At 46.9% G+C, this 26,065-nt stretch overlaps 1 protein-coding gene across 5 annotated transcripts in view; it reads right to left on the reverse strand.

Annotated features, from left to right (window-relative positions):
- The window catches only part of ACACA (acetyl-CoA carboxylase alpha), an 895,081-nt gene that overhangs the window by 613,260 nt on the left and 255,756 nt on the right, over positions 1–26,065 (reverse strand). For all 5 annotated transcript variants that reach the window (XM_069226569.1, XM_069226573.1, XM_069226571.1 and 2 more), the window contains 2 exons: positions 22,561–22,685; positions 5,057–5,170 (listed from right to left, as the gene is read on the reverse strand). In XM_069226569.1, coding sequence (XP_069082670.1) covers positions 5,057–5,170; positions 22,561–22,685 — 239 coding nt within the window. The remainder of the gene's footprint in view (positions 1–5,056; positions 5,171–22,560; positions 22,686–26,065) is intronic.

The raw sequence follows: 26,065 nt of genomic DNA on the forward strand, positions 1-26,065 counted from the left end.
GCTGCTCTGCTCCTGGCAGGGGCAGCAACAGGCATATCAAGCTGAGACGCCTCCCACCACCAGGGTGTGCAGAGTGGACTCCGCACACTGACATCGGACGCCAATAAGGGACACAGAAACTAGGCCTAGCTCCATACATGGGGTCAGCGACACACACATGCACACTATCACAAGAAGAGCACACTTCGAACCCACAAGACACACGTGCGAATAAAGCACACAGAGGCTGGGCACAGCAGCACACACACAGGTGGGGGATTCCTGCACACACAGAGGGCACATACAGGCAGAGGGATGTTCTGAGGCAACCGTGGCAGGGCACCCACAGACTAGCGGTCTACTCTTATGAAACGTTGGCGCCAGTATCGTGAGACAGGCAGAGGCGGCCTTGCAGTGGCTCATGAACAAGGCAAGGGGTTAGACTCCAAACCTCTGCTGCGTTATGCGGTCAGTTCTCAAGTTCGTGGATGAGGGGAGTTGTACAGTTTTCTTTCTACGGAGTTTCACCATTGCCTTGGCTGACAGGCCTACAAAGACCCTGCTGCTACTATAATAGAGGGGCCACTGCCTTGATGATACCCACAGTAGAGCCATTAGTTTCTCCAAGATAATGGTGGCCACAAAGGATTTCCAGTTGAGGGGCTTCTATTAAGGAACAAGCTTCCTCTCTAAATCAAAACGAAACCAATCAGATCTTCAAACGCTGCCTCAAGTTGACCTCATGTATACCCTCTTTGGGTTGCTCCTGGTGTATTCAGGTTGAGTGATGTGTAAATACACTTTATGCTGCACAATACAGACTCAACTCGCTTTAAGGGTTCTTCATCTTGTCAATCTGAGGCCAAGGATATAGTTAAAAAATGAGAATTTTAGACGTTTAGAAATAGTATATAGACTGAAACTGTCTAAAAGCAGTGGCAGGGAAGTGTTCCAGATTAGCAGGCCTGCATAAGAAACTGTCTTTGGGATTTGCAAACCAGGTTGTAAGCTGAAACACCGAATAGTCCCATATCTAGACCGCAGTGTTTGGGAGGCAGCGGGAAACATTATCCTACCAGTACCGAGGATTAAAGAGATGGAGGTAGTGGAGTAGGAAACTGGTCCCTCTTAAGTCCCACACTATTTCTGAACTGCAAATAGTCACAGCCCACGAAGATATGATTGCAAAGTTCCAGTGGATAAATAATTCTCGCAAGAGCTTTCTTGAAAAATGGAGGCAATGCATCTGGCCTTTGGGTTGAGTAAATGAAGGATATACTCCCAATTAACACTTCTGGATTTCTTTCCCCCTTCACCCCTCCATTACTCCAGTCAATCTAACTAACAAACTCTCATATCCGCGGCTCAAATTAACTCATAATAATACTAAAACTGTACTCATTATTTAACAATACTAATCCATCACTAATTCTTGTTGGGTTCCGGAGTAGCGTGCTACTCATCGAAAAGCGCATCGACGCCTCATCAGGGGTAGTAAGCGCTATATAAATACGATTACAATACAATCTTTGCAGTAGCCAAAATGTGTCACAATACCTAAATTCATGACTCCATATTTCTGAGACAGATCAGGGAGCACACTTTTAACCAATTTCCTCTGCCAGAAGCAGCACACTCTGATGCAGAAGTGTGTGAGATCATGGCAGACTCATAGGAAGTCTGAAGCTCTTGACTGGGGCAAGGAAGTGATGTACTTATCATGAAAAATAGGCAAGACTTCTACAAAGAAGTCAGGAATCTTCCAGGCCCCACATCAAACCAAATGAATTCTGTGTTGACAGGAGGGAGCTGCAGCCATCTGTCCTCATCCAAGATTCAATGCTATCAAGACACTTTGTCAGCTTGGAAAGTCTGTACTGAATGACAAAGGGGACAGATTTAGGTATCATCTCCATAAGAGTAACACACCAGACTGACGTCTGCAATGAGTGTGACGATGGGAATCATGTAAACGCTGAACAATACAGAGGAAAGGGGAACTCTGAAATACCCAAGAAATCTGCAAGGATTTGCAAGAAAAAAAACCCAGTATCATATTAAACGAATGACTCTTCATGAATAGATTCTACTAAGCATGATCGGTAGAATTCGGCCATTGACCTTAAGGCAGTGTATGGAAATTGGCAAAAGGGACAGAGTTCTAAAAGTACCAACAAAACAACTTAATTATAATTCTACAGTGCTAGGGCTGGTTAACTCTGTGGTTTGAGTGATATACACACACACACACACCCTCCCACCCCCCCCCCCCAAAAAAAAAAAATGGTCAAAGGACACATAGGGCACAAAGAGAGAGGTAACAGCTCTTGGAAAAAGCAGAGCATATACTCAATGATTGAGCACAAACGTAGAGAAAAAAAAACACATACAAACAAGACAGCCACCCATGGACTGGATGCACACTAAGAAAGCACAAACTCCTAGAGAGGGCACAAAGAGAGAGATCACTCAGAGAGGGCACATTCGGACAGAGGGCACAGACATACAGAAACATAGTACGCCCTCACAGGCTAGTATACACAGACATGAAACACTCAGAGACACGGCACACGCTCACGAACATGTACCACACTTGCAGACAGGGCATTTGAACAAAAAGCAAACACCAGCATATTGGGAATACCGTGCTATGTTCACAAACAGGGTAACAAACCAAAGAGATACAGAATGTACCCAAAGACACTGCAAACCTTAATAGACATCGCACACAAGACAAAGCTCACACAGACAAGGCACATACACACGCAGCACATCCTTACAGAATGGGAACACACTCCCGAACAGAACACTTCCACAGGTGGAACATACACAGCTAGGGCACACACAGGCAAGTCAATGTACAAGAAGGTTGAGCTCGCTCTCACTAAGCGCATAGACCAGCCAACTAGAAGCAAGGCACACACTGCCTTGTCAGAGCCAAAACGAGTATTGCAAACACCTGTAACTTAACTAGATGATCGAAGCAGTGCACGTACAACATAACAGACACAGCTAACATGCAAATATTCCAGACAGACACAGCAAACACACTGAGAACAAATATACACCTGTGCCATTCTGCACCTGCTGCCATGACAAATTTGCAGGCATCCTAAAGATAAGGGCACACCATACACTGAAGACACTGCGCATAACGACTCGCCAGACATTTCAAATACAACTCATTCAAATAGAAGGAAGCCAAACACAGCGCACTACTGAGAGAAACATCACACAGACCAACACACTGCACATGATTACAGGATACTGTATTTAAACATCTGTTCAAGTCCAAGTCCACGGAGATGTCAGGAGACCCTTCATTCTGCTCTGTCCCTCTCCCTCAGTCCTCGCTAGGTGTACGTGTGCGTGTTGTGCTAGCTTGTTGGCTGTGTAATAGGTTATTGTGCATTTTACTGTCAGGCATGTAGAGTGAGTGGCTGTGGCTCGGACTCTGCTGTATAAACATCAAAATAAAGAAAGTGGGTTACGTTGCGACCTTCTTGACCATAGGAATGTTTGCCATTTACACTGGCTCTTGCACACATTTGTGCATGCAGGCTAAGGCGGGCCACACAGCCATCACACTGCTCCCAGGCCCTCCACGGTGGGACGGATCTCTCCTCTTCACAACTGTCTACACTGTCGCCTCTATGAGGCGACTCAGAATCTGAGGCTTGATGCTTTGTGTACGAGACTTTTGTATTATTGCGCCCACTTCCCTGAGTAAGGAACTGAGACTGTCCTGAGGCCACAATTAGCTCCTGAGGACTCATCTGCTTCTTTTGTGAGTTATTTGACCAAGAAAATCAAAGGCTGATATTGAGACCTTTTCTGTTTTTTTGTTCTCATTACTGTAACAGGTTTCGGCTTTTTGTATTTAGCCCCTGTCTGAGTACATATAGGACAACGCTGAAGACGCTTCTGTCTTCAGTATCTTCCAGGTTTTCCCTTCGGAGGGGCTGCTGATGTTCCTAGGTGGATGGTTTCTTTGTAACACTGAGCTCTGCTGGAGATGCTTGCACTAGTCTGGGCGCTAAAGTGTGGACAGTTCTTTTCTGTTGTATCTCGCACCAGCACTTTTAATACTTTTAATATGCTGTAATGCTCACAGGACAACCTTTTTTAATTATCATTTTGGGGGAAGCAGGTATTTGTGTCTTCATACGATTTTACTAACTTTTTTATAGTGTTGCACACAAGTTAGGTATGCGCTAAATTAAGATTTTTAAATAAGTAAATGACAGAATAACCACAAAGGGAATCCAAACCGCCTGACAGTCACAGCACCTAGAGGTGAACGCACTGGAAGGCACAGCACTATGACAGGCGGACACGGTCGTGTCCTTGCAACTGCAAGCTATACGTGACTGAATTGAACTACAAATTCACAACGTTACAATAGCATTAACAGAACTTAGCAGTGTATTTGCAAAGCACATACTCTCTGCTAAAGTGGTTTCCCGACACAGATAATAAATCTTCACAGTCATCCAACTCAGTGGTGCTTGTTTTATTGACACTGGAAGGATGAAAGGCTGACTGGTCCCTCGGAGATTTGAACCTGTGATTACATGTTTAAACACGGGCTCCTGTACTGGACACCTAAGTCCTCGCAGCCACCACGCGGGCTAATCGGTTGGTAACTGAGGGGCTACGTGGAAGGCATCAGCAGATTCTACTGGTGGGCTTCCAAAGCCAACATATCAATAGATTTGGCTCCCAGTGGCAATATCTCATCAATAGACTCACCTAGGTGGCCCTCAAATGTGAAAGCGACATTGGTTGAGTTATCTGGCATGTTGGCAATGCCAGCATGGATCAGTCGTCTGGTTGCTTTCACACACTGCGCTGCCATTGTAGAGTTCCTGGTGAGTGCCCAATGCTAGCACGGCATCTGTAGATTTACTTAATGGGCTAATTATGGCACATCTGCATTGCTTTATCTGATGGGTTTGCAGTGTCACATTGGCATCAGCACACTGATCTGGCACACAGTTCATCCTCAGCATCAGAGTTGGCTTCCGATGCCACCTTAGCAACAAGGAGTTTACTATATTTATATTTATAGATTTACCTGACGAGCTCTCAGTGCCACTTTGGCGTTCGTAGTCTTACTGAGCTGGGTCAGCTCTGTCAAGATGTTCAGCAACTCGTCCGTCAGGGTGGGATCTCGGCCGCATAGCTGGTCCTAACAAAAGAATGAGACAAACAGTGGTTGCATTAGGTCATATACCAAGGTAAGGGCCGGAGGGCTTTAGGGGGCAGCGGAAAGGACATGCAAGGGGGAGGCGGGCAAAAAAAGCACGTGGAGAGTGACGGAGAGGTTAGAGCAAAGGAAATGGAAAGTGAAGAAAGTGGGCAGAGGAAAGATGGCGAGTGAGGAGAGGTCAGAGGAAAGGAAATGGAGAGTGAAAGAGGTGCAGAGGAAAGGAGGTAGAGTGTGACGGAGGGGCTGAAAGGGAATGAGGTAGGAGATGAAGATGGAGAAAACGGTCTCAGGAGAGTTGAAAGGAACGGATGGACAGAGGAAGAGTGGGAAAGGCAGAAAGGAAGCAGAAAAGGCAAGAAGGGCCAGAGGAAAAGAGACAAGGGAGCAGCAGGGGCCCTGAAGTGGACAGTGAATGAGGGAGAAGACACGAAGTGTAGAAAGAAGTGTTGGTAGAGAAAGTTTTGAAGGCCTGGGAAGACAAAAGGAATGTTAGTGGCATCAATGCTGTGAGGGAGGGAAGGGCCAGCGGAAACCGTGTTTTTTTTCATTTTGAAAATGTGTTTATTTGCATTTAAGTGAATATACCTTGCATTACAGAAGCCTCAACAGAAGGCAACACAATACAGCAAATTCCCTCCATTAGTCATGCAGATTCCCATACGTTGTAGCAGGAAATCCCGTAGCCTCTCGCTCAGTGGAGCGGCCAAAGCGTAGGGCTGTGGCCCCTTCAGGTGGGGGGAGGGAGGAGCGGGAGAACGGTCTTTCCATCAACCAGCACATTGGTTCACCCATGCCACCAGTGGCAGACCGGGGCTGGTGTCTCAGAAGGAGGAGGAGAGCCACGCACACATTATTCCAGCTATTATCGTCTACATGCCGGCATTCATCTACAGCATTCCCAGATTTTTGCCCCTATTATTGGGGTCCTGGGCGTCTCCCCCAATTCCTCCAGACACATCCACCTCAACAGGCATCTCAAGTGCAACAGTTGCCCCGTCTCTGGGTGAGCTCGGGCCGAGCTAGCAGTTAGCTCTGTGTCCTCCTCCTCCTCCTCCAGGCAGTCACTCATGGCTCCCCAGAGCTCCAGATCTCGCTTGGCATATTTGTCCATTCAGACCATTCTTCTGCCACTGCCCATTCCAGGAAATCAGTCTGCCATTTTTGTCATGTTGGAGGGGTCCGGCTAGCCCAATAAATGCCAACACGACGCCTAGGAAGTACGAGCCCCATTTGGGCAAATCTGTACTGCAATTTCCTGCCTTTCCTAGGGAGAGGCAGTAGACCTAATAGACAATGGCATATCGTCAACTTCACCTTTACTGCTGCCATTCTGCCCAGCTCCCTTATGATCGCGGTCCAGAAGGGCTGTAACCTCCTGCAGTCCCTTGTGACATAACCAAATGTGACCGGGGATATGCCACAGCGAGCACATTCTGCGGGGTGTGTCAGATAAATCCTATGTAGCCGCTGTGGCATCAGCTATGCTCTGGTATGCTGTGTGTAGGTACCACAATTGTGCCAATCTAAGCCTAGCATTACTTGCCACCTCTTGCACTTGTGCCCTTGCTCGGCCCCACTCCCGATCAGTGAGAAGTGCCTCTAAATCTGCATCCCAAGCACTTTGTACTAGTGACACATCTGTCCGTCTGTCTTTCTTAAGAGCCTTATATAGGCAGGAAAGTAGGACCCTGGCCGAACCGGAATCTAACATCATCTGTAGAATGTGAGATTTATCAGGCTCCTTTAGGAAAGTCGTCTAAATCTCGAGTCGTACGTGACACACTTGCGTATTGTGACAATTGCCCATGACCTATTCCAAAATGAGTCTCGAACTCTTCCAAGGACGTGAAGGTGCCATTTTGAAACAGATCTCCTGCTCTGACAGCCGCCCTCCACCCATCTTGAGGCATCGATAGAGTCCCTTATAAGGACAAATGGGCACAACCACCAAATTGGGAGGAGCCTTGCATAGGGTGCCCATCACAGGACCCTCATCACTGGCCCCTCCCATGCCTTGGTGACCTGAGAAACAGCAGAAGGGGTAACTATTGGGAGTCTGGAACCATACGTAAGTAACCTGGGGAGCTCGCCCAGTGCCACTGAGCCCTCCAATAATGTTTTCTCCCAGTTGGGACTATCCTCGCACCATAGACCCAGCATACTGGAGCAGTCCTGCCAGCTAATATAAGTGAAGGTCCCGAGGCCCAGACCACCCTCGTCCAGGTTCAATTAAAAACCGCAAGGGTGACCCTGCATCTTTTCCTTGCCCACACCAAGGACCCCAATAACTTATTGAATTGTCGAAACACAGACTGCAGCAGCACAAAGAATGAATTTTGCATTGTATAGAGGCACCGGGGCAACATAATCATATTACTCAGGGCAACCCTAGCCATGACCGAGAGCGACAACTCAGTCCAAAATTGGACAAGGGCTGATAGGCCATCCAGCATCCTGCCCATGTTCAGGTCATATTGTAACTGAGGATTGTGGGTTACCTCCATCCCCAGATAGCGAAACGATTGGGTCTCCCACTTCAGGTCCACCACAGGAAGGTCAGATGCAGCGTGTCCAGCCAAGACCTCCAAGGGGAAGTATACCGTCTTGTGTTGATTGACATGAAGGCCTGAGACCTCCCCAAATCTGGCCATAAGCTGCATGAGGAGAAGCACCGATTGTTCCGGTTCCGAAGCATATATTAGGGTATCAACAGCATACACTGACACAATATGCGTCACTGTACCCACTCGTACACCCCAATCCCGGAGTTCGGTCCTAAGATATATCACCAGTGGTTCCCTGGTGAGCGCAAACAGGAGCGGTGACAGCGGGCAACCCTGCCACATACCTCTCTCAATGTGGAACAAATCAGAGACCACTTGCCAGTACACACCCTAGCTCTTGGGGGCTGTGTATATCAGGCGTACTCACGATAAGAAGCCAGCCCAGAAGCCCGCAGCTCTGTGCCCCAGGTTTCATGCATCACAAGAGCCTTCGTAGGTTCATGTGGGTATCTCTCCCTGACATAAACCCACATTTGTCTCCATGTACCAGGTGGTGATCACTCAGCCCAACCTCATTGCCAGAACCTTTGCAAGTAATTTAATGTCCACACTGAGCATCGACAGAGGCCTATAAGAGCGGGGATCTGAAGGGTCCCTGCCTGGTTTCGGCAACATAATTATTAGGGCTTCCAGAATGTGGGTCAGCAATGCGCCTACCCCATGCGCCTCACAGAGGGTCTCTAGCAAACGAGGGAGCAAAGAGGCAAACTATGCCTGATAATACTCTACCTGGATGCCATCTGGGCCCGGGCATTTTCCTCAGCTCCAGAAGGGCCTCCTATAACTCCTCCACTTTTATGACTCCATCCAGATCCTCGGCCTGGGCCTCCATCAGTCTGGGGACCGTGATTTCACTAACAATGGATCTCCCCTCATAAATCGCTATATGTGTTGGTGATCTATACACTCCTACCAAATGATCCCGTAGCAGAGAATTGATCGGCACTTGCCCCACAACCAACTCTCCGTCTGGTCTACGAAGGGAGAGAATAAATGGCAGGGGCCTCTCACATTTAAGCAACCATGCCAGCATGCGCCCTACCGGTCCCCTTCCTGATGTAGCTGCTGTCTATGGTCCCTCCAAACATGACAGTCTAGCCTGCCCCAAATGGCCTTAACTCCTCTGTGCGCTTCCAAGCGTTACACATTTCCCTCTGCCTGCCCTACCACACACCACTGCAGTCGTGCAAGAGCATCTTCACCTTGCATTAATTCCTGCTCCAGTCTCTTCCTGGGGCCCTAGTTCTTACTGAGGCTCTCGCCCATTATGAACACCTTAAAGGTACCCCATTCTGCACTGAGCATCTGAGCGGTGTTCCAGGTGGTAGCAAAAAAAAACATAGTGCTGCTAGCATATCTACTTTGCATTCTGGCTCCCCCAATGGCGCAGACACCACATGGGGATAGCCAGCCTGTGTGCCCGTATCCCACATTCCAGGAGTAGGGGGGCAGTGCCATCATTTGCCAATAATAAGTGATCTAGACAACTATGTGTCCTATGCGTAGGGGTATAGTAGGAAAACTCTTAGGACGTGGGGTGAAGGTCCCTCCACACCTCGACTGATTGTAGTCTGGTCATATTATCCCGTAGTCTTACTACCATTCTAGGTTTCGTACCCAGTTTAGGTTGGGATCTGTCCAGACAGCTGTCTAAACGCAATTAAAATCTCCCGCCCAAATAATGGGAACTTCAACATAAGGCAGAAGTTCCGATTCCAGGTCCCTGAAGAACCCGTCATCATCAGTATTGAGTGCATAGATGTTCAGAATACGTAATTCCCGGCCATCCAGTTTTCTATAAAGGAGCACATATCAAACTGCCTCGTTCGCAACCTGACCCCTCAACTGAAACAGCACCCCCTGGGGCAATCAACACAGACACCCTCCTAGCATAAGAGGAGTAGGTGGACGAGTAAAGCTGCCCCTTCCATTTTGTCTGTAGTTTCTGGGCTTCAGTATCCAGCAAATGCTTTTCCTGTAGGAGTGCAATGTGTACTCCTACGCGATTGGAGTAAATGTGCATTCTATACCGTTTTACAAATTAATTCAATCCTCTCACATTCCAGGTGGGTAAACGTGTCAGTTCAGTCAGTGCAAGACATCACATCCAGCACGGCCTTTAATCCCTCTCCACACAACCTCCCTTCTCACCACCTAATCCCCCCCTCATGCAAGCAAACAGGACCCACCAGTCCACATACATCCAAGATCTCCGACTTCCATTCACCATCTTCTGTATTAAAAAACAACCCCTCCACCCCCCAACTCTGTATTCAACCTCCCATCACCCTCACCACGTAAACACCTCAGAACTCAACTAGTATCTTCCAAGCCATTTTGGAATGTATCCCACCCATGTAGTAAACTAAAAGGGCATCAGTGTACAAAAACCACCACTTGTGTCTCCCCAGCAGCAATAATATCCCAGGTATAGAGTGCACTCTGGGCCACTGAACCGGTGATACATCCCACAGTCCAGTCCCCAAGAACACCTTGGTCCACACACATCTTCACCCTGAAACCAGTACAACCGCAACAAGGTATTTGACACACACACACACAAACATATAGTGGCATTTGGCGAGGCCATAACCCTTCTACAATGTGGCCCCAGTGTACCGTAGCCTACAGTGAGAAGAAGAGAGCAGCAGCAAAGTTTTAGTAACGAGTCCGGATCCGCATGCGCTCCTATGCAAGAGCGAACAAGTGAGCTGTGTCTCCCAGTACCTTCTCCATCGTCTACTCAACTCCCGGAATCCTCTCCAGCATCAAAAAGAGTTCCCACAGCTGCACTGGCCAATCATTATGCCCTGTTCCATAATTTAAGTCAAACTATTTACAGCGTCAAGGGGTAGGGCAGCTTCTCCCTAAACCTAACTGGTAAGAGAGGACGTCCCTGAGGTCACCATCTCCACTAGTGCCCTGGCCTCCTCCTCTCTCCTGCCGCTGCTACTCCAAGCTCAAGGTGCCATCTAAAAACACCACCACATTTTCACCAGGGCTGGATTGTTGCTCTCACCTGCTTCTCTGTGTCGCTGTCGCCGGATCCACCGCACCCCCACCCCCTGGTGCCCCCGCAAGCACTCCCCAAGGACATAGTCAGAATCCGTTCATTTTCCCAGAGATTCAACCAGTCCCATGTGTCTTCTGGGGTCAGAAAGAAGTGTGAGCAACCAGCGTGCAACTCTTTCAATTTAGCAGGATAAAGCAACATATATGTAAGTCCCATTGCTTTCAGTTTTTGTTTGACACCACTGAAGGTCTGCAGCTGGGGATTAAATGCTCTGGTTTAGTCCGAAAAGATGCCTATGGTATTATTTTCAAAGGATGGTCACCTTGTTTGCATACCTCCTGTAATATGGCATCTCTGTTCTTGTAATTAAGAAGTTTAGCAATAACAGTTTGGTGTGGGCGCTGGGGCCAGCGACCTATGCACTCTTTCCACAACAAAGACCTGTGACAATGCTGCGGGGTGCTCCCTTTGGCCCCTTCAGGGAATCCCTCAAAATACATCTGTGGGATCTTATTTCCGCACCACCCGCCCTTGCCTCCAGTTTATGCGATCGGGCCTCAAGCGCGGTTATCTTGGTTTTCAGAGCATCCATTTGATCCCGCATTGTAGCCACCTGTTGCTCCATTGCGATGGACCGCTCTGCCACTTTAAGACGATCTGATTTGAGCAAGTTGACATCCACAGCCATAGCTTTGACCTTTGCTTGCACTGCTTGGCCTGAAGCCTCAACAGCTGATAAAATTCGGGCTCCTGACAGTTCGCATGAGTCCTGCGGCTGATTGCCAGGTTTTGTCTGCAGGCCTCCACCAGCACCCGAGCCAGTAAACTGATCCATTTTGGTTTGGTGTATACTTCTGGCTGGCCTGTCCTTGGCCATGGCACGTAAGGAGTTCAGGTAAGATGGCCAAGTCCGGGAACCACTTCAGTGGGAGGCAACGGTAGAGACCACCACCTCCACAGGCGCCCAGAGCTCCCCCACCGTCTGTAGACACAACATTCCAGCCAGTTTGGGTGTGGTGGGTGGGGGTGGAGGGTTGTTGCTCTCAACCGTCCCTCCCTTTCATGTGGGTCCTGGTCTTTCACTGTGTGTACACAGCGACCATATCGAGATTGATAGATGGCCCAACCGGACTGCAACTTTTCCAGCACTCCAAGGGGACTGAGGAGCATAGTACTGTCATCAGTTGCCACCCACTTGCTACTAAATGCACAAATTCCATACATTGGAATACGTGGAGTCCCTAGTAGAGACAGTACTAAATTCACCATAGCACTCCAGGTCAGCTTAGGAAGGTTTTCACAGAACTCCAAGCACCGGTCAGGGTGCAGGCGATCACAGTGCGGCCCCAGGGTGCCCTCTGTGATGCAGATCAGCCACTCCACTACAGTCGGTCAGTGCCCTTCTGCACCATCTCCTCACAGACCCTCAAGTCGCTCTTCCAGGAGTCCCGGGGGGGGGGGGGCATCCACTGTGCCCTCACAATGTCAGGGCTCATTTGCAAGGTCTCTCACTTATGGCCAGGGGCACTACAGCACGGTCAGCAGCACCCCTGCTCCTCATAACTGTGCGCGCTCAATAGTGAGGGTGAGGGGCAGGACACACCAACAGCGGCACTCCGGGGGCACCGGTGGTGCAAGCAATACTCAGATGGGGGTCGCCAGTTGCTCCACCAGCACCGCTCTGCTTACATGGAGCTCAATGCGCCACGGGGCAGGGAAGCAGGGCCACCAGTAGCCATCCCAAGGGTTCAAGTTGGGCGGCCGGCTCTACAGCAATGTCCCCCATAGCGCTCCCTCAGGCACACAAAGAGCGATCTGGGTTCCCACCACAGGCCTCTGTTCCCTCCACTCACCGCAATGGCAGGCAGGGCCTAATTTTCCCCGCTGCAGTGCGGCGCATCAACTCAGTCGGCCTCTGGCTCACCGTTGGTCTCAGCAGTGGGCCACCGGGTGTCAGGTGCAACTCGCAGTGCTCTTCCAGAGGTCCACTTACCCTGCAGGCAACGTCCGGCCCTTGACTCCGGTCTGCATGGGCCGCTTATACTCTGAGCCTGCAGTGCGTCCCGTCTGCCATTTTTTGCACAGGCAGTGCAGGGCTGCAATTTACAGCTTCACAGTCTGAGGGGGTTATCAAGGGGCCGGAAGGCGTCCCAATGCAGCAGTCCAATGCCCCCTCACACGGGGCGGGGGGCTACAGGTGACACAGTTCATCAGGGCAGCAGGATCAGCGAGGATGATGAAACCGGGCCGGGAGCTCGTGCTCAGTGCAACTGGTCGGCCATCTTGTTGGCGACGTCCCTTCAGAATCAAAGTGTTAAGTGTCAGAGGAAAAACACTGAAAATGGGAGGGGTGGAGAGAGGAGTCAGATGAAATGAAATGGGGAAATGAGTAAGATGTAAAGAAAAGGAAGCAACGAGCGAGGAAGCAGCTAGATCAACTGTTGAGGAACAGTCACTGGAAAAAAATGCAAGGAGAAAGAGGGCAGAGGGAACTCAGCCACTCAACTTTTGTAAGATCTTTAACATAGCCAGGCAGGAAAGCATCAGAGAACATACCACCCATCCATCTTGAGAGACAGCACAAACTCAAGGTGGGCCATGGGTAGGCACCAAGAGTGAATCTAGGCCTGCCTACTTAAAGAGTGCATAGGTAGGGATAGGAAGTCTTAACTTATTTGAATGGAAGTGATCTCAAAGCCCTATGACATATTTAGCATTACAGGACACATCAACTATAGGCACATAGTGCAACAAGTGGGCATAGGACATGAGGAATTCTACTATGGTCCATGAGGATGTATTTGAGGGTGAACATGGAGTACCCCTTGGACAGCTTACTCCAGTCTCCTGTAATCAGTGGTCAGAACCTGGTCAGCACCGTAGGCTGCCCATGCAGTAACACTGGAACAGCCTGTCTGCTATCTCCTGCCATCGAACAGCAGAATCATTGCATGCATTGAAGGGTGCACATGGAGTAACCCTGGGCTAGATTTGGTGCCATTGTCTCTCACTGCTTGTCCGGATTTGCCATGCACAGGAAGGCAGCACAACTAGGGCCAACGGAAACTATCACATACCATCAAAGAACAATCTGAGTGAAAGAATGAGGACCTAGGTGGGCTCTTGCTGCTAAGTTTCAAAAACACAGGAGGAAAATATGAAAGGCAAAAAAAACAAGATCATGCAACAAACTGAAAGCCAGTCACAAGATTTCAACTTAATTAGTGCCCATCCGCTGCTCCCGACGTGATCGGGGTACTATTTTGTTCTAACTTCCTGTGCCCTGCAAACAGAAGGCTTGTGACTGGCAAAAACATGGCCAGCAGGACAAACAAAATTGCAAATTTTTTTTTTTTTTTTAAAGCTAACTTTATTTTATTTTGTTGTGTCGTCTTTTCTTGGTTTCCACTTTTTTTTTTTTGGCTTGTGGGCGCTGTTGTCAAAAGATGACAGTTAAGTTGTTCGAAATGTGCGAGACCTATTGCATTCCAAATGAGTATTTTACATGGACCTTAAAGTTGGCATCATTCCCAAACCAAGTACCTATGTTTGTGCTGTACAAATACCACATAGGTGCATACACACACATATGTGTAATGTCTGTCAGCAACGCTGTAATCATATCAAATCTTAAACTCCCGTCCTACAGTGTATTAAACATAAAGAGGGCATTGCCTATTTGGTCTTTCATAATTACTATGTATCTTACCCGAGTACTATGCTCTGTGAATGATTAGCTTTCATTGCTATTACACGAAACACCCTTTCCCTCTTTTACGTTTATATGTATGTTAAGTTTTATGCTTCCTATGGTGTAAACAGAAATGCTGCGTACCTTTGGAATCTTGGGGCCAGATGTATCAAACATTTTCGTGATTGCAAAAAATGTGTTTTGGTATGTAGCAAGTCCAATTTGCAATTCGATAACTTGTTACCGAATCTCAAATTGGATTTGCGACTACATACCGATTCGGTATTAGGAAGGGGCGTGTCAAGGGCATCCCTTCCTAATACCGAATCGCAGAGGTATGTATGACTGTTTTGTGACTGTGAATGCGGTTGCAAAACAATCACAGTTACCAACCCATTCGCAAAGGGGAAGAGGTCCTGCATGCGAAATCGTTTTTTATGAGCAGGCAGTGGTCCTAGGGACCACTGCCTACTCTTAAAAAATGAAAAGAAAACTTTTCATTTTTAAACTCATCCCGTTTTCCTTTAAGGAAAACGAGCTGCATTAAAAAAAATTAAAAAAAAGATTGCTTTATTGAAAAGCAATCACGGACATGGTGGTATGCTTAGCCCAGCAGGTCACCATCCCTGGGACTGGAGCCATTCGCAATGGCTCGCAAATTGCAACCTACCCCATGAATATTAATGAGGTAGGTCGATCTGAGAGCTCTTGCGAATCGCAGTATGAAACTCCTGGAGTTTCATACATTCCAATAGTGATTACTTAATTATTTGCTAAAAATCGCAATTAGGTAATCGCTATGGTGAAAAATTATACTTCTGGTCCTTAGTTCTAAAGCGAGACTCATTGTCATTCCCACGGTTTCTATGTACAGCACTCTGCCACCACCAGGGCCCTGCTCCAAAAACTACAAAAAATGAAGTGTTATATATCTGTCAACAAACGAATGTGAAGCCGCCCGTCCTTCCTTATAAACCGTAAAGAGAAACTGCGACAGCCACCTTGGATGTTGACGTGTAAAAGACTAAATCGCTTTTTACACAGCACAGATACCTTTTTACAGTCTAACAAGCCTATGCCGTGATAAATATATGTGTATGTATGTGTATATGTGTGTGTGTGTGTGTGTGTGTGTGTGTGTGTGTGTGTGTGTATATATATATATATATATATATATACACACACACACACATATATATATATATATATCCTGATCCAAGATCAGCCTAAGATTAACGGCGATAACGAGAGGCGCCGGTGTCCGCTAAAATCTCATTTGCGGGATGGGGCGCCGCCCAGGCGAGCACCCTTCTTCCCTTCGCCCCGTGCCGCGGTGATTGTGAGTAACGCCTGCCCCAGGAATCTCATTAGCCGAACACGTCGCCTGTATTTCCTGGGAGAATTCGGGAGTCTCGGCGGGCAGGGGCTGTTCATTTCTGAAGCAATCACGCCGGCCTGATGGAGAGAGAAAATGGCAGCTGTTCTCAGCTCAGGCCTTCAATTTCCTTCAGAGCCCGGTCACTCAAGTGTGTAATTACACAGGGGGCCGGGGAGGGCGGGCGCCCCTGTCAGAGGACTGGTTGCAGGCCTCTGCGCGGTGACTTTGCGAACGGGGCGAGGCAGGAGCCAACCAAAAGCACTGGGCATTTTTTCCTCTTTTTTTATAAATGTTATTCCTCGCCAGTCTAGATGTGGAGCTTAGTTTCTATTTCGGCAGCCTGGGCTTTTTTCTGCCAGAAAACAGCTTGAATTTTTATGTGGATGATGGAGTACATGAGGCGTGTGGCAGCAGCTGACATGAACTGCCTCTTTCCTGTTCACCTCTGCCCCTCGGGCTGCCCCCTCCGCATCCCAGGGGCGCGGGCTGGCTCTTTGTTGCAGGACCGGACGGACCTCATTTTCATCTCGCGTGCTCGGTACCTCCACGGCTTGCCTCCGTTTTAGTACTTGTATGTACCCTTTTCGTACACTAGGGGCAGCACCACTAGTAGCTTATTGTACCTGCACTAGCGGCTCACGTGGCCGGCGCCAGTGACGCCTCGCACTTAATGTAGAGAAGGTGTGGGGGCCCTAAGGGTTTCTTGGGAGCCCGCCAAAGGTGCTGCACAATTGAACGGTCGAAGGACATCACAGCAGTCCAGTCTTAATGACCATCCTAAAATTTCCGTCTGTTTATCTCATACCGACACTTTCTTTTAATTCCCGGTTTCTTCCGCTTAGTTCCCTATGCTTCTTTTTCTGCCTTTCTCTGTTCCTCTGGGTCAAACTTGATGGAAAGCCCAGTCCCACCATCTGCAACTACCAGTGCTCTCTGTTCCTGGTGTACACCCAAGCACCAAGATAGTATTAAACTATTAGAATCTAACAGTTAAAGAACAAAACTGCAGTGCCGGGTGGGTCTATAGACGTCTACTGTTCAGAAAACATCAACCAACGCCTTTCAATAGGGCGAGTTTCCCATCTCAAATGCCTTGATAAAGAATCCCCTAAATACAAGAAAAAGGGATTTTTATGCAGTTATCCAAGTTGCAAACTCACTGGAGCACATGATGGCTGGGCTTGCCACATTTGGATAGTTGCATTTTTGAGTTTGCAAATGAATAAATGGAACTGCAACCCTGCAATAGCTACATCGAAAAAGAGGCAAACACTGTCCACACCTTTAACCTCCAATGCTTCACCCAGCTGTCATCATCTGCTTCTGAGGCCAGAATATCTCACTCCTACACTGCACCACCACGGGTCACATTCTTTCATTACTTGTGTCATGGACACCACTAGTTAGGTCCCTCTTTTGTACTTGTCTATTGGATCAGTCTGTGCAGTTGTGTGCCTTGATGGGCCCACAAACAGCTCTCCAGCCAAGCCTGCATTATGTCCTCATTTTTGCACGTCATGGTTGCTCTACTTTGAGCCACAGAGTTGTGTCACTGTAATCTCCAGAGGAAGTAATGAATCACGGGTACAGAGTGACCTCATTCTCTGGGCTTTCTCGTTTATTAAAAGAAAATAAATTTCAGTTCAATGTCTGCAAATTGGAATTTTCAATTTGTGTTCACTTCGATCCCTTTTTCAGTAGTAACCTATATCCAAACCAATAAAAAGCAGGGAACTGAGACTAAGAAAGCCACCTAATTGCTAGCAAGGGCCAACTCTGAGTAGTATTGTGTACAATACTGTCTCAAGCAGGATGTGAACCAGTAGAAACCAGGAGGACGAGGCGCCAGCCAGAGTACTGTGACAAGAGCCACTAATATATGTTCAGAATGGCACTGACAGACTGAAAGGACTAAAAAGGACGGTGACAAAACAATGGATAGGCTGCACTGAGAACCTCATACATGGAGAAGGATATTAACAAGAACATAGTGGAGGAGGCCAAGAGCAGAGGATTTGAGAAACCTTCTTTTACTTCCAGGGTGTAACTCTGGAAGGGTCAGCCTTGTCTAGAATCACTAATTCTTCAAATAAGACAAACTCGTAAATAACAATGTTAGAAATTGGGTCTCTGGTTGGCAGTCAGTTTGCACTCTGTCCAAGCAGGGACCCTCAACTCTAGTCAGGGTAAGGGAGATACACACTTAGGATAACCCGTGCTCACCCCCTTGGTAGCTTGGCACAAGCAGTCAGGCTTATCTCAGAGGCAACGTGTAAAGTATTGGTACAAACACACACAGGTGATTTTGTGGTGTTTTCACTGTGTTACTAACACCAATCTAGAAATATAACCACTATATATCTGAGTAAAACAAGACCAAAAATGACAAAAATCCAACATACACAATCAAAGATACACATTTTCAAAGATTAAACTTCAACATCGCACTTAGAAACACAATAGCTCCAACTTTGGCTATCAAGTTATTGATGGAGTCGTTCCCAACAATCCAAGGCCACTCGCGGGGAGGGCGGTGCCGGTCACGGAGTTACACGGACCCCCAGGTACAGTACCTTTCGTAAGCAAGGCAATAAGCCGGTGCACAGAGGTGTTGCTGTTCCTTACTGCAGAGCAGAGGAGGTGATGTGGTGTCGGTGTTAGGCGTCAGTTCCTGAGGATCTAGTGGGGTTGATGAATCCAGTGGGTCAAGACACGTTGGGTGACCTCATGGGGTCGCTACAGGCGCTGTGGCGGAGTCGGGTCTCACGGACGTTGGTGATACGACACTCGGGACTCACGGAGTGACAGGGCATCAGCAGGGTTGCTGTGGCGTTAAGCCTGCAGTGTCAGTCGCGGTCGTCGCTCTCCAGCGGGGATCACGGCTTCGGTTTCAGATGGTGTTGTGGAGTCGGGCAGCGGCGTTAGTCCTGGAGTCATCCGGAGTCAGTGCACCTGATTCTTCTGGTTTTTAGGTCAGTTTTCACTCTCAAGGGCCCAGAAACTGGACTAGGCATCACTTATCAAGTTAGGGTCCAGAGCAAGCGAACCCAGAGTAGGGTAGCTGAAGTCTTTGATGTCCCTGAGATTTCTTAACCGGAGGAAAGCTCAATCCAGGCCCTTGGAGAAACTTCACAAGCAGGATTTATAGCAAAGTCCAGTCTTTGTCCTCTTTAAGTCAGAAGCAGCAACTGCAGGCCAACCCAGCAAAGAAGCAGTACTCCTCCTCCAGCTCTTCTCCTTGGTGGAGGTTCCTCTTGCTCCAGAAGTGTTGTAGACGTCTGTGGTTTTGGGTCCACTACTTATACTCACTTCTGCCTTTGAAGTAGGCAAATTTTAAAGGAAAGTCTCTGTTATTCACAAGATCCTGCCTTGCGCAGGCCTGGCCCGACGCACACGAGGGGGTTGGAGACTGCATTGTGTGAGGACAGGCACAGCCCTTTCAGGTGCAGGTGTCAGCTCCTCCCTCCCCATTCTAGCCCAGGAGATGTATCAGGATATGCAGGGCACGCCTCAGCTCCCTTTGTGTCACTGTCTAGAAGGAATTCACAAACAGCCCAACTGTCAGTCTGGCCCAGATGTGGATTCCATAGGCAGGCAGAGGCACAGAATGGTTAAGCTAGAAAATGGCCACTTTCTAAAAGTTACATTTTCAAACAGACAATCTAAAAACCAACACTACCCAAATATGTATTTTTAAATTGTGAGTTCAGAGACCCCAAGCTCCACATCTCTATCTGCTCCCAATGGGAAACTGTACTTAAAACATATTTTGAAGGCAGTGCCCATGTTAACCTATGGGAGAGATAGGCCTTGCAACAATGAAAACCACATTTGGCAGTATTTCACTATCAGGACATGTAAAACACACCAGTACATGTCCTACTTTTTAAATACAATGCACCCTTCCCATGGGGCTACCTAGGGCCTGCCTTAGGGGTGACTTACATGTGCTAAAAGGGAAGGTTTAGGCCTGGCAAGTGGGTAGACTTGCCAGGTTGAATTGGCAGTGCAAAATTGAACACAGACACTGCAGTGGCAGGTCTGAGACATGTTTACAGGGCTACTCATGTGGGTGGCACAATCAGTACTGCAGTCCCACTAGTAGCATTTGATTTACAGGCGCTGGACACCCCTAGTGTACTTTACTGGGGACTTTCATAATGGATAAATCAATCACCAATACAATCTACACAGGGAGCACTTGCACTTTAGCACTGGTCAGCAGTGCTAAAGTTCCCAGAGTACCAAAACCCATCAAAAAACAAGTGAAGCACACAGTCAAAAATACAGGAAGCAGAGGCAAAAAGACAGGGGCAACCACGCCAAGGGTGGCATGTCTAACACACGCAAAGAAGGCTTTAAATAAACATAGTCAATACAGTGAGAGGCCTCTGAACGGTTGTAGCAGAAGCAAGGATTACCCTCTGTGCAGATGTGCTGGGTGACTGGAATAATTTCCAATTGATGCAAAACAGTTTCATGCTCAAGCAGTGTATCCACAGAACAAAGTCCCTCATAGATGGTAACATATGGAACAGCATTCAGCAGTGGCTGTGTTTGCATGGATCAGCTTCCTGCAGAGGTGCTTGATATATCGAACAGTGGATGCATGGAACAGTTTCTTGCGGAGACAGAGGATGCATGGAACAGTTTCCTGCAAAGATGGTGGACGCATGGACAGCGTCCAGCATAGAACATACGGTATGGAAAGCTTTCAGCGTAGAAAGTGATGCATGCAACAGCCACCAGATGAGAGGACAGGTAAGGACAAAAGTCAGCAAACACTGAAACCAACATTCCCACTCTGTCACTTTTCACATGTGAAGTTCTCCTGTATTTCTGCGGTTGACATCTTGTGGTGGTCCCTAGCACCAAGCACCTCCTACAAGTAGGGCTCCTGGTTTTATGGTATTTACATTTTTATGGCTGAATGTATCCTAATTTATTGATGGGCTACATTATTGGCATTTATTAATTTTGCGTTTTGTAAATAAACAAATGTGTGAACTGCATATATCCACATTTAATTAACTGAAATGTATGCACTCATACTTTGATGTCTGTTCAGTTTTACCCCTTTAAGCTGCTTTTTAAGGAAATTGCATCCCTTTTTTGATTCCCCATGCTGTCATTCTGCACACTAATGGACTGGAATTCATGTTGTCACCCTAAAGAAGCAACATTTTATGTATGTTTCTATTGTTAAATACAATAGAAAATACATGTTTTCCGTCTGTAGCTGTAAAATCAGTAAAAAATGGAAAACTTCAGTACTCCACACAGCTGAGACTAAACCCTGTAAGGGTCTCCCAGCAGTTAATTCTTGAGTAGATCACCCTCTGAGCTCATTACTGAGGCAGTGCTTGCTAATGGAAGCAATCAGTAGTTAGAGGGATACTCAGGATATTACCAGGGGTGAGGTCTACTGGCTGAACAAAAAAATGCCCACCAACTCAACTTCAAGGGACTTTTTCCCTCATCCAGTGTAAGAACGAAAGTTATACCATTTGCCCCATTATGTTTTTTTGCTTTGTGCCCAGTAAGTACTCCTACATTTTTCTTTTTCAGCTGTGTTCATGTGGCCCATAGTCGAAAAAGCCACAGGGAAATTGTAGGAAATACACCTTTTCTCTGTGATTGGCCCCGATTTTTCACCTTTTGCTGGACCCTAAATTTGGCAGGTTTTAGAACTCTGTGCACTTTAACCCTATTAACTAGTGGTAAAGTGCAAATGCTCCCTCCTTAAACATGGCCAAATTGGCATACTCCTTATTGGCATATTTAACTTGCTTATAAATCCCTAGTATACAATACAAAATGTACCCAAGGCCCTAGAAGTTAAATGCCACTAATGGACTGCAGCACCTATAATGCCATCCGCTATAGCAGCAGTCCAAACTTGGCTTCAGGCCCTGGTACAATCACTTCTCTTACAATGTTCTTTTGACCTTCCAGTCAAACACATCTCAGTGATGAACCCATTCTGAAAACTTGGGCACTGGCACACCAACAAGATGTGGATGGCCTATCCAGATGTTTTGAATTAGGAACCAATACCCAAGCCACCTATAGCCTTTGCATACCAGTGTTACTCAATAAAAGACTGCGCAGTCAAGAAATAACGCCTCACAGTCAATGCACTGACACCCACCAAATCTGGAGTTCCCCCACCCGTGTTCCCTGTCCTCATAACCTACCAGTTCCACAACTGCATTGTGCCATGCAATCCACTGTCCCTAATGAAGTGTCTCATCCTCAATGTCCCAAGTGTTTTCAACAGTATTACCCACTCATTCTACCTCATCTGTTCTCTAAATGTTTCCAAGTGTACTACACCTGCTGCACTATTTTCCTGTCCTTAATGGTGTTTCATGATATATTTATAGTATACAGTTCTCCACAGGGCACACAATTTCCCCACGCCAATGACAGATTGGGCACTTCCTTAGAAGATTTCCTCTCCCTTACCCTAAGATTTACATGTGAATCCTCCCCTTCTGCTATTATGTGATCCGAACTGACCCTAACCTTGATGTTTCTGAGTCTGCCACCACCTACTATCATCCAGTTTTCCAGACCCTCATGCTGCTAGCCTATGACCTAATCCTGCTAGTAAGAGTAGCCTCAAAATCTTCTCTTACCACCACGCTTTCCAGCTTTACTAATGTGCCTCCTGACACCCTCAAGTCACCATCCCTCAATGTGTCCAAGCGTGCAACTTACGATCAGCATCGTCACTAACAGGTTCTTCTTGGTGACCTGCGCGTGGGAGAAGATGTAGTTCAGTACAGTTGTCAGCTCACTTTTATTCTCCTCTCGAAGTGCAAAAACACACTTTTCATAATGACCTGCATTCGGGAAACATAAGCACACAAACAATAATTACTTTCTGCTCCAGGGTCCCCCATTTAACACCTCCCACACCCTCAGAGGCTAGGAAAGGATCAGAGACAGGGAGCTGATTCCATGTTCAGGGAGGGTGACGTCAAACGATTTATCCCAAGATTATATGGATTAAATAGTCCCTACCAAGCTGTTACAGCATCTTTAGGTCACATGTTTTCTTGATCCTGTTAAATAAACAATGTTTTGGGTCTAGTATAATATATTGGTAGATCTCTTATAACATGTTGATAATCGGCAGAGTTCTGCCACAATCATATTGGAACCATCACCAACTTTTGCCCCAGTTGGGCAGGATGAGAACTGTTCCATCCACTACATTACCTGGCAGGAAAAAGAAGACTCACTCTGCAGTGGGTCTCCTGGAGGAAAGACTTGTGTGTCGCTTGAGTGTCAGACTTTTTTGGGTGTGCTGTGTACATTGGTTTTTTTCACCCCTTTCATCATAGGCAGTGAAAATAGGGGCGCAGAAGGTCATGCAGCACATCTAAGATAGCTTCTAAAGGTGAATGAGCACTAAAGACACATTTACATTTAGTTTTTATTTTGTCACATATGCTGTGCGTTCAAAAACAGAGGTCAAATGTCAGACTAGGTCTTCTGACAAACTGCTGCCTATTCTCTTAACATGGCAATTGGTGTTTACTTTTCTTTCTGCGACTGCAAAGTTAGAAGATTTTGTAAAGTGAATTATCTAACACGCTTGCTAGGGTACAGGGAGTGTGAAAGGAAGGGCTGTAGGGTGTCAGGTTTTTTTAAACACATAACATTTAATTTCCGCTAAGTGTACTGTACAATTATTTCAAAACATATCAACAGTTAAGAAAGAACAAATAAAACAAAGTTTTCTTGTTAGTGCAATAGAAACAAAGATTTTAATAGGACCAGAACAAATCAAGGCACTTTACTTGGTGATGTGCAAATGATAAATGTTTGCTGAAAACCGATTTCCACACATTGTATGCAATATAGATTTATGATTAAAACTGCATGTCAGTGCTAATTCTTTGGCCATTTTAATGGAAAATGTGTTGTCTGCAAATGACAGTACAAATGAAAGTGCACTACCACACCATTTATGATAGTGTGCTTCAAAATGCACCACTGATTACACAGTACACCCTTACCATTCTCCTGCTGAACAGATGGGACTCATTTGCTATACTTTGATTTTTCACAATCTCTATGACTTCAGTGATGCAACATTAAGGGCAGCACCCCCACTCTGAAAATTGTTCCAGCACCACTACTCTTGTTATTCGATGAGTATGTAGGATTACTAAATGCCCTTGTTTAGTGCCATAATGTTCGGTGGCAAATAAAACATATGTCTCTTTGACTGACACCACAAAGACTGTATCCACCTCCCCATCAGACTTCTCGATTGAAGTCACAGTGGTAATGGAGCCAGATTGATGGAATCATGATAGAATGGAAAATCACTTGAAAGCATGACTCGCTGTGCTCAAGGGTCATTCAATCTGAATACTGTACTCCTGGAGATAGACAGCTACCCGATGGTTTAGGCTAGATTACACCAGTTCTTCAAAAGTTTGCACTTGTATTATGAAATACTTGAGAAACTGTGAAACAAATTAGAAAAAGTACACACAATTCAAAGGGAAACCTCTTCAGAAACTGAGCAGGATATACTAATGTGTGTTGAATTTTTTACAGAAAGTGACATAAATTGGTCAAAAGTCGAGCAAGTAGTTTAAAAAGGATTCTTTTTTTAAATGTCCAAAATCTTTTTAAAGCTTACATAAGTGTTTGTGCACTGTTGTCTTTGGGCAAGAGTGGGGAGCAGATGAGACATGTGACCCATCTCCATTTGTCCTGCGGTTACCGCATAACCCTGGCCTCTCCAACACAGCTGTTGAATGCTTCCTTCTGCCAGTCAGTGACAGAAAAAGCATTAGCAAACTCAATAAGTCTGCATTTAAAGTGCATATGTTAGCAAGACGCCAGCAGGAGCTGACAGGCATGGCTATAGTTGTAAAGTTGTCAAGTTGTCTTTCATGTAATTTAATGTAAGCACTCAAGTGGATGCAGAAGGATACATCCAAGCAGCCATTAGTATTGGGAGAGAAGTGAATTCTCAACTGGGCTCAGCCGAGATGTGATTGACAAAGTCTTAAGTCAATGACCGAAAGAGGCTGATCTAAGAAAGCTAGTGCTTAAAAAGGGCGATTCAAAGGCTCACTTTACATATATTGTAAGCTTTAGGTATGTTTTACAGATGTTTACAGGCATAAAAACAGACAGAGAAAGGCAAGTGGCCTGTCACGGACCTACGCCCATTTGTTGTAACTCTCTGCCTATGCTAGGCTGAGGTCTGATGGGCAGTAAGTCACTGCCTACTTTTAGAGTGGACTCAGGAGAGCACAGACTTGCATAACAATTCCGGGAAGCTTTTGTTTTCTCAGAATTCCCACCTGAAGTATTGCTACTGTGTGCCCTGAAATGAAATCCCATTAGGTTTCTCCACGCTGCTTTCCTACCAACCTCTGTGAGGCTATGATCTTAGCATTTAGGGTGGCTATGGCACATGCAGTGCACACACCTGCTCTGGTCCAGAGCTGGTACAAAAAAGAACAAGTGATGAATGGAATGCTGAGCAGTGTCAAACATTGACCCACAGTTCAGAGATCTGGGCCTAAGTTCATTGTTTTTTTGCTATCCATGCCATTCCAGTTTGGACCCAGCTATATGCAAATCAGTCTTGAAGCTACTCCCCATGGGAAGAGTCCAGCCCGAACTGCCAAGCCAGGTCCTCCCTGGACTGGAAACCAGCATCCTGGTACCGGTTTAGGGGTATCACCCCTCATCAGCCAGGCTAGCTTGACTCCAGGGGTATGGGGTGTGCATGGGACCCACGTCTGGGCATACCTGTCCCACTGAGTACGGCAAATGCAAAAAGAACAAGTGATGGATGGAAACTGGGGTCCTCATCCTCCACCGCCTCCGCCTGTAATGACTCCTGGTGGCCTGCCACACTGGGAACCGCACCAACACCCACTGACCATGCACGCAACCTGGGATTCATCTTGGACTAGTTGCTATCAGTGACCCAGCAAGTCAACGCCGCCTCCTTCTCCTGCTTTAACACCCTCTGCATGCTTCAGAAGATCTACAAATGGATTCCCCACTGGAACCAGAAAGACGGTCACCCAAACCCTCATAAGCAGCAGACTGGACTACGGCAACGCCCTCTACGCAGGAACCACGGACAAGCTCCAGAAAAGACTACAACACATACAGAACGCCTGCAGGTCTGCACAGGTTGAGGACATATACTTTAAATAATCAAGTAATCTCACCAGTG

Source organism: Pleurodeles waltl, chromosome 3_2, assembly GCF_031143425.1.
Source record: "Pleurodeles waltl isolate 20211129_DDA chromosome 3_2, aPleWal1.hap1.20221129, whole genome shotgun sequence".
In the NCBI taxonomy this organism is placed as follows: Eukaryota; Metazoa; Chordata; class Amphibia; order Caudata; family Salamandridae; genus Pleurodeles; species Pleurodeles waltl.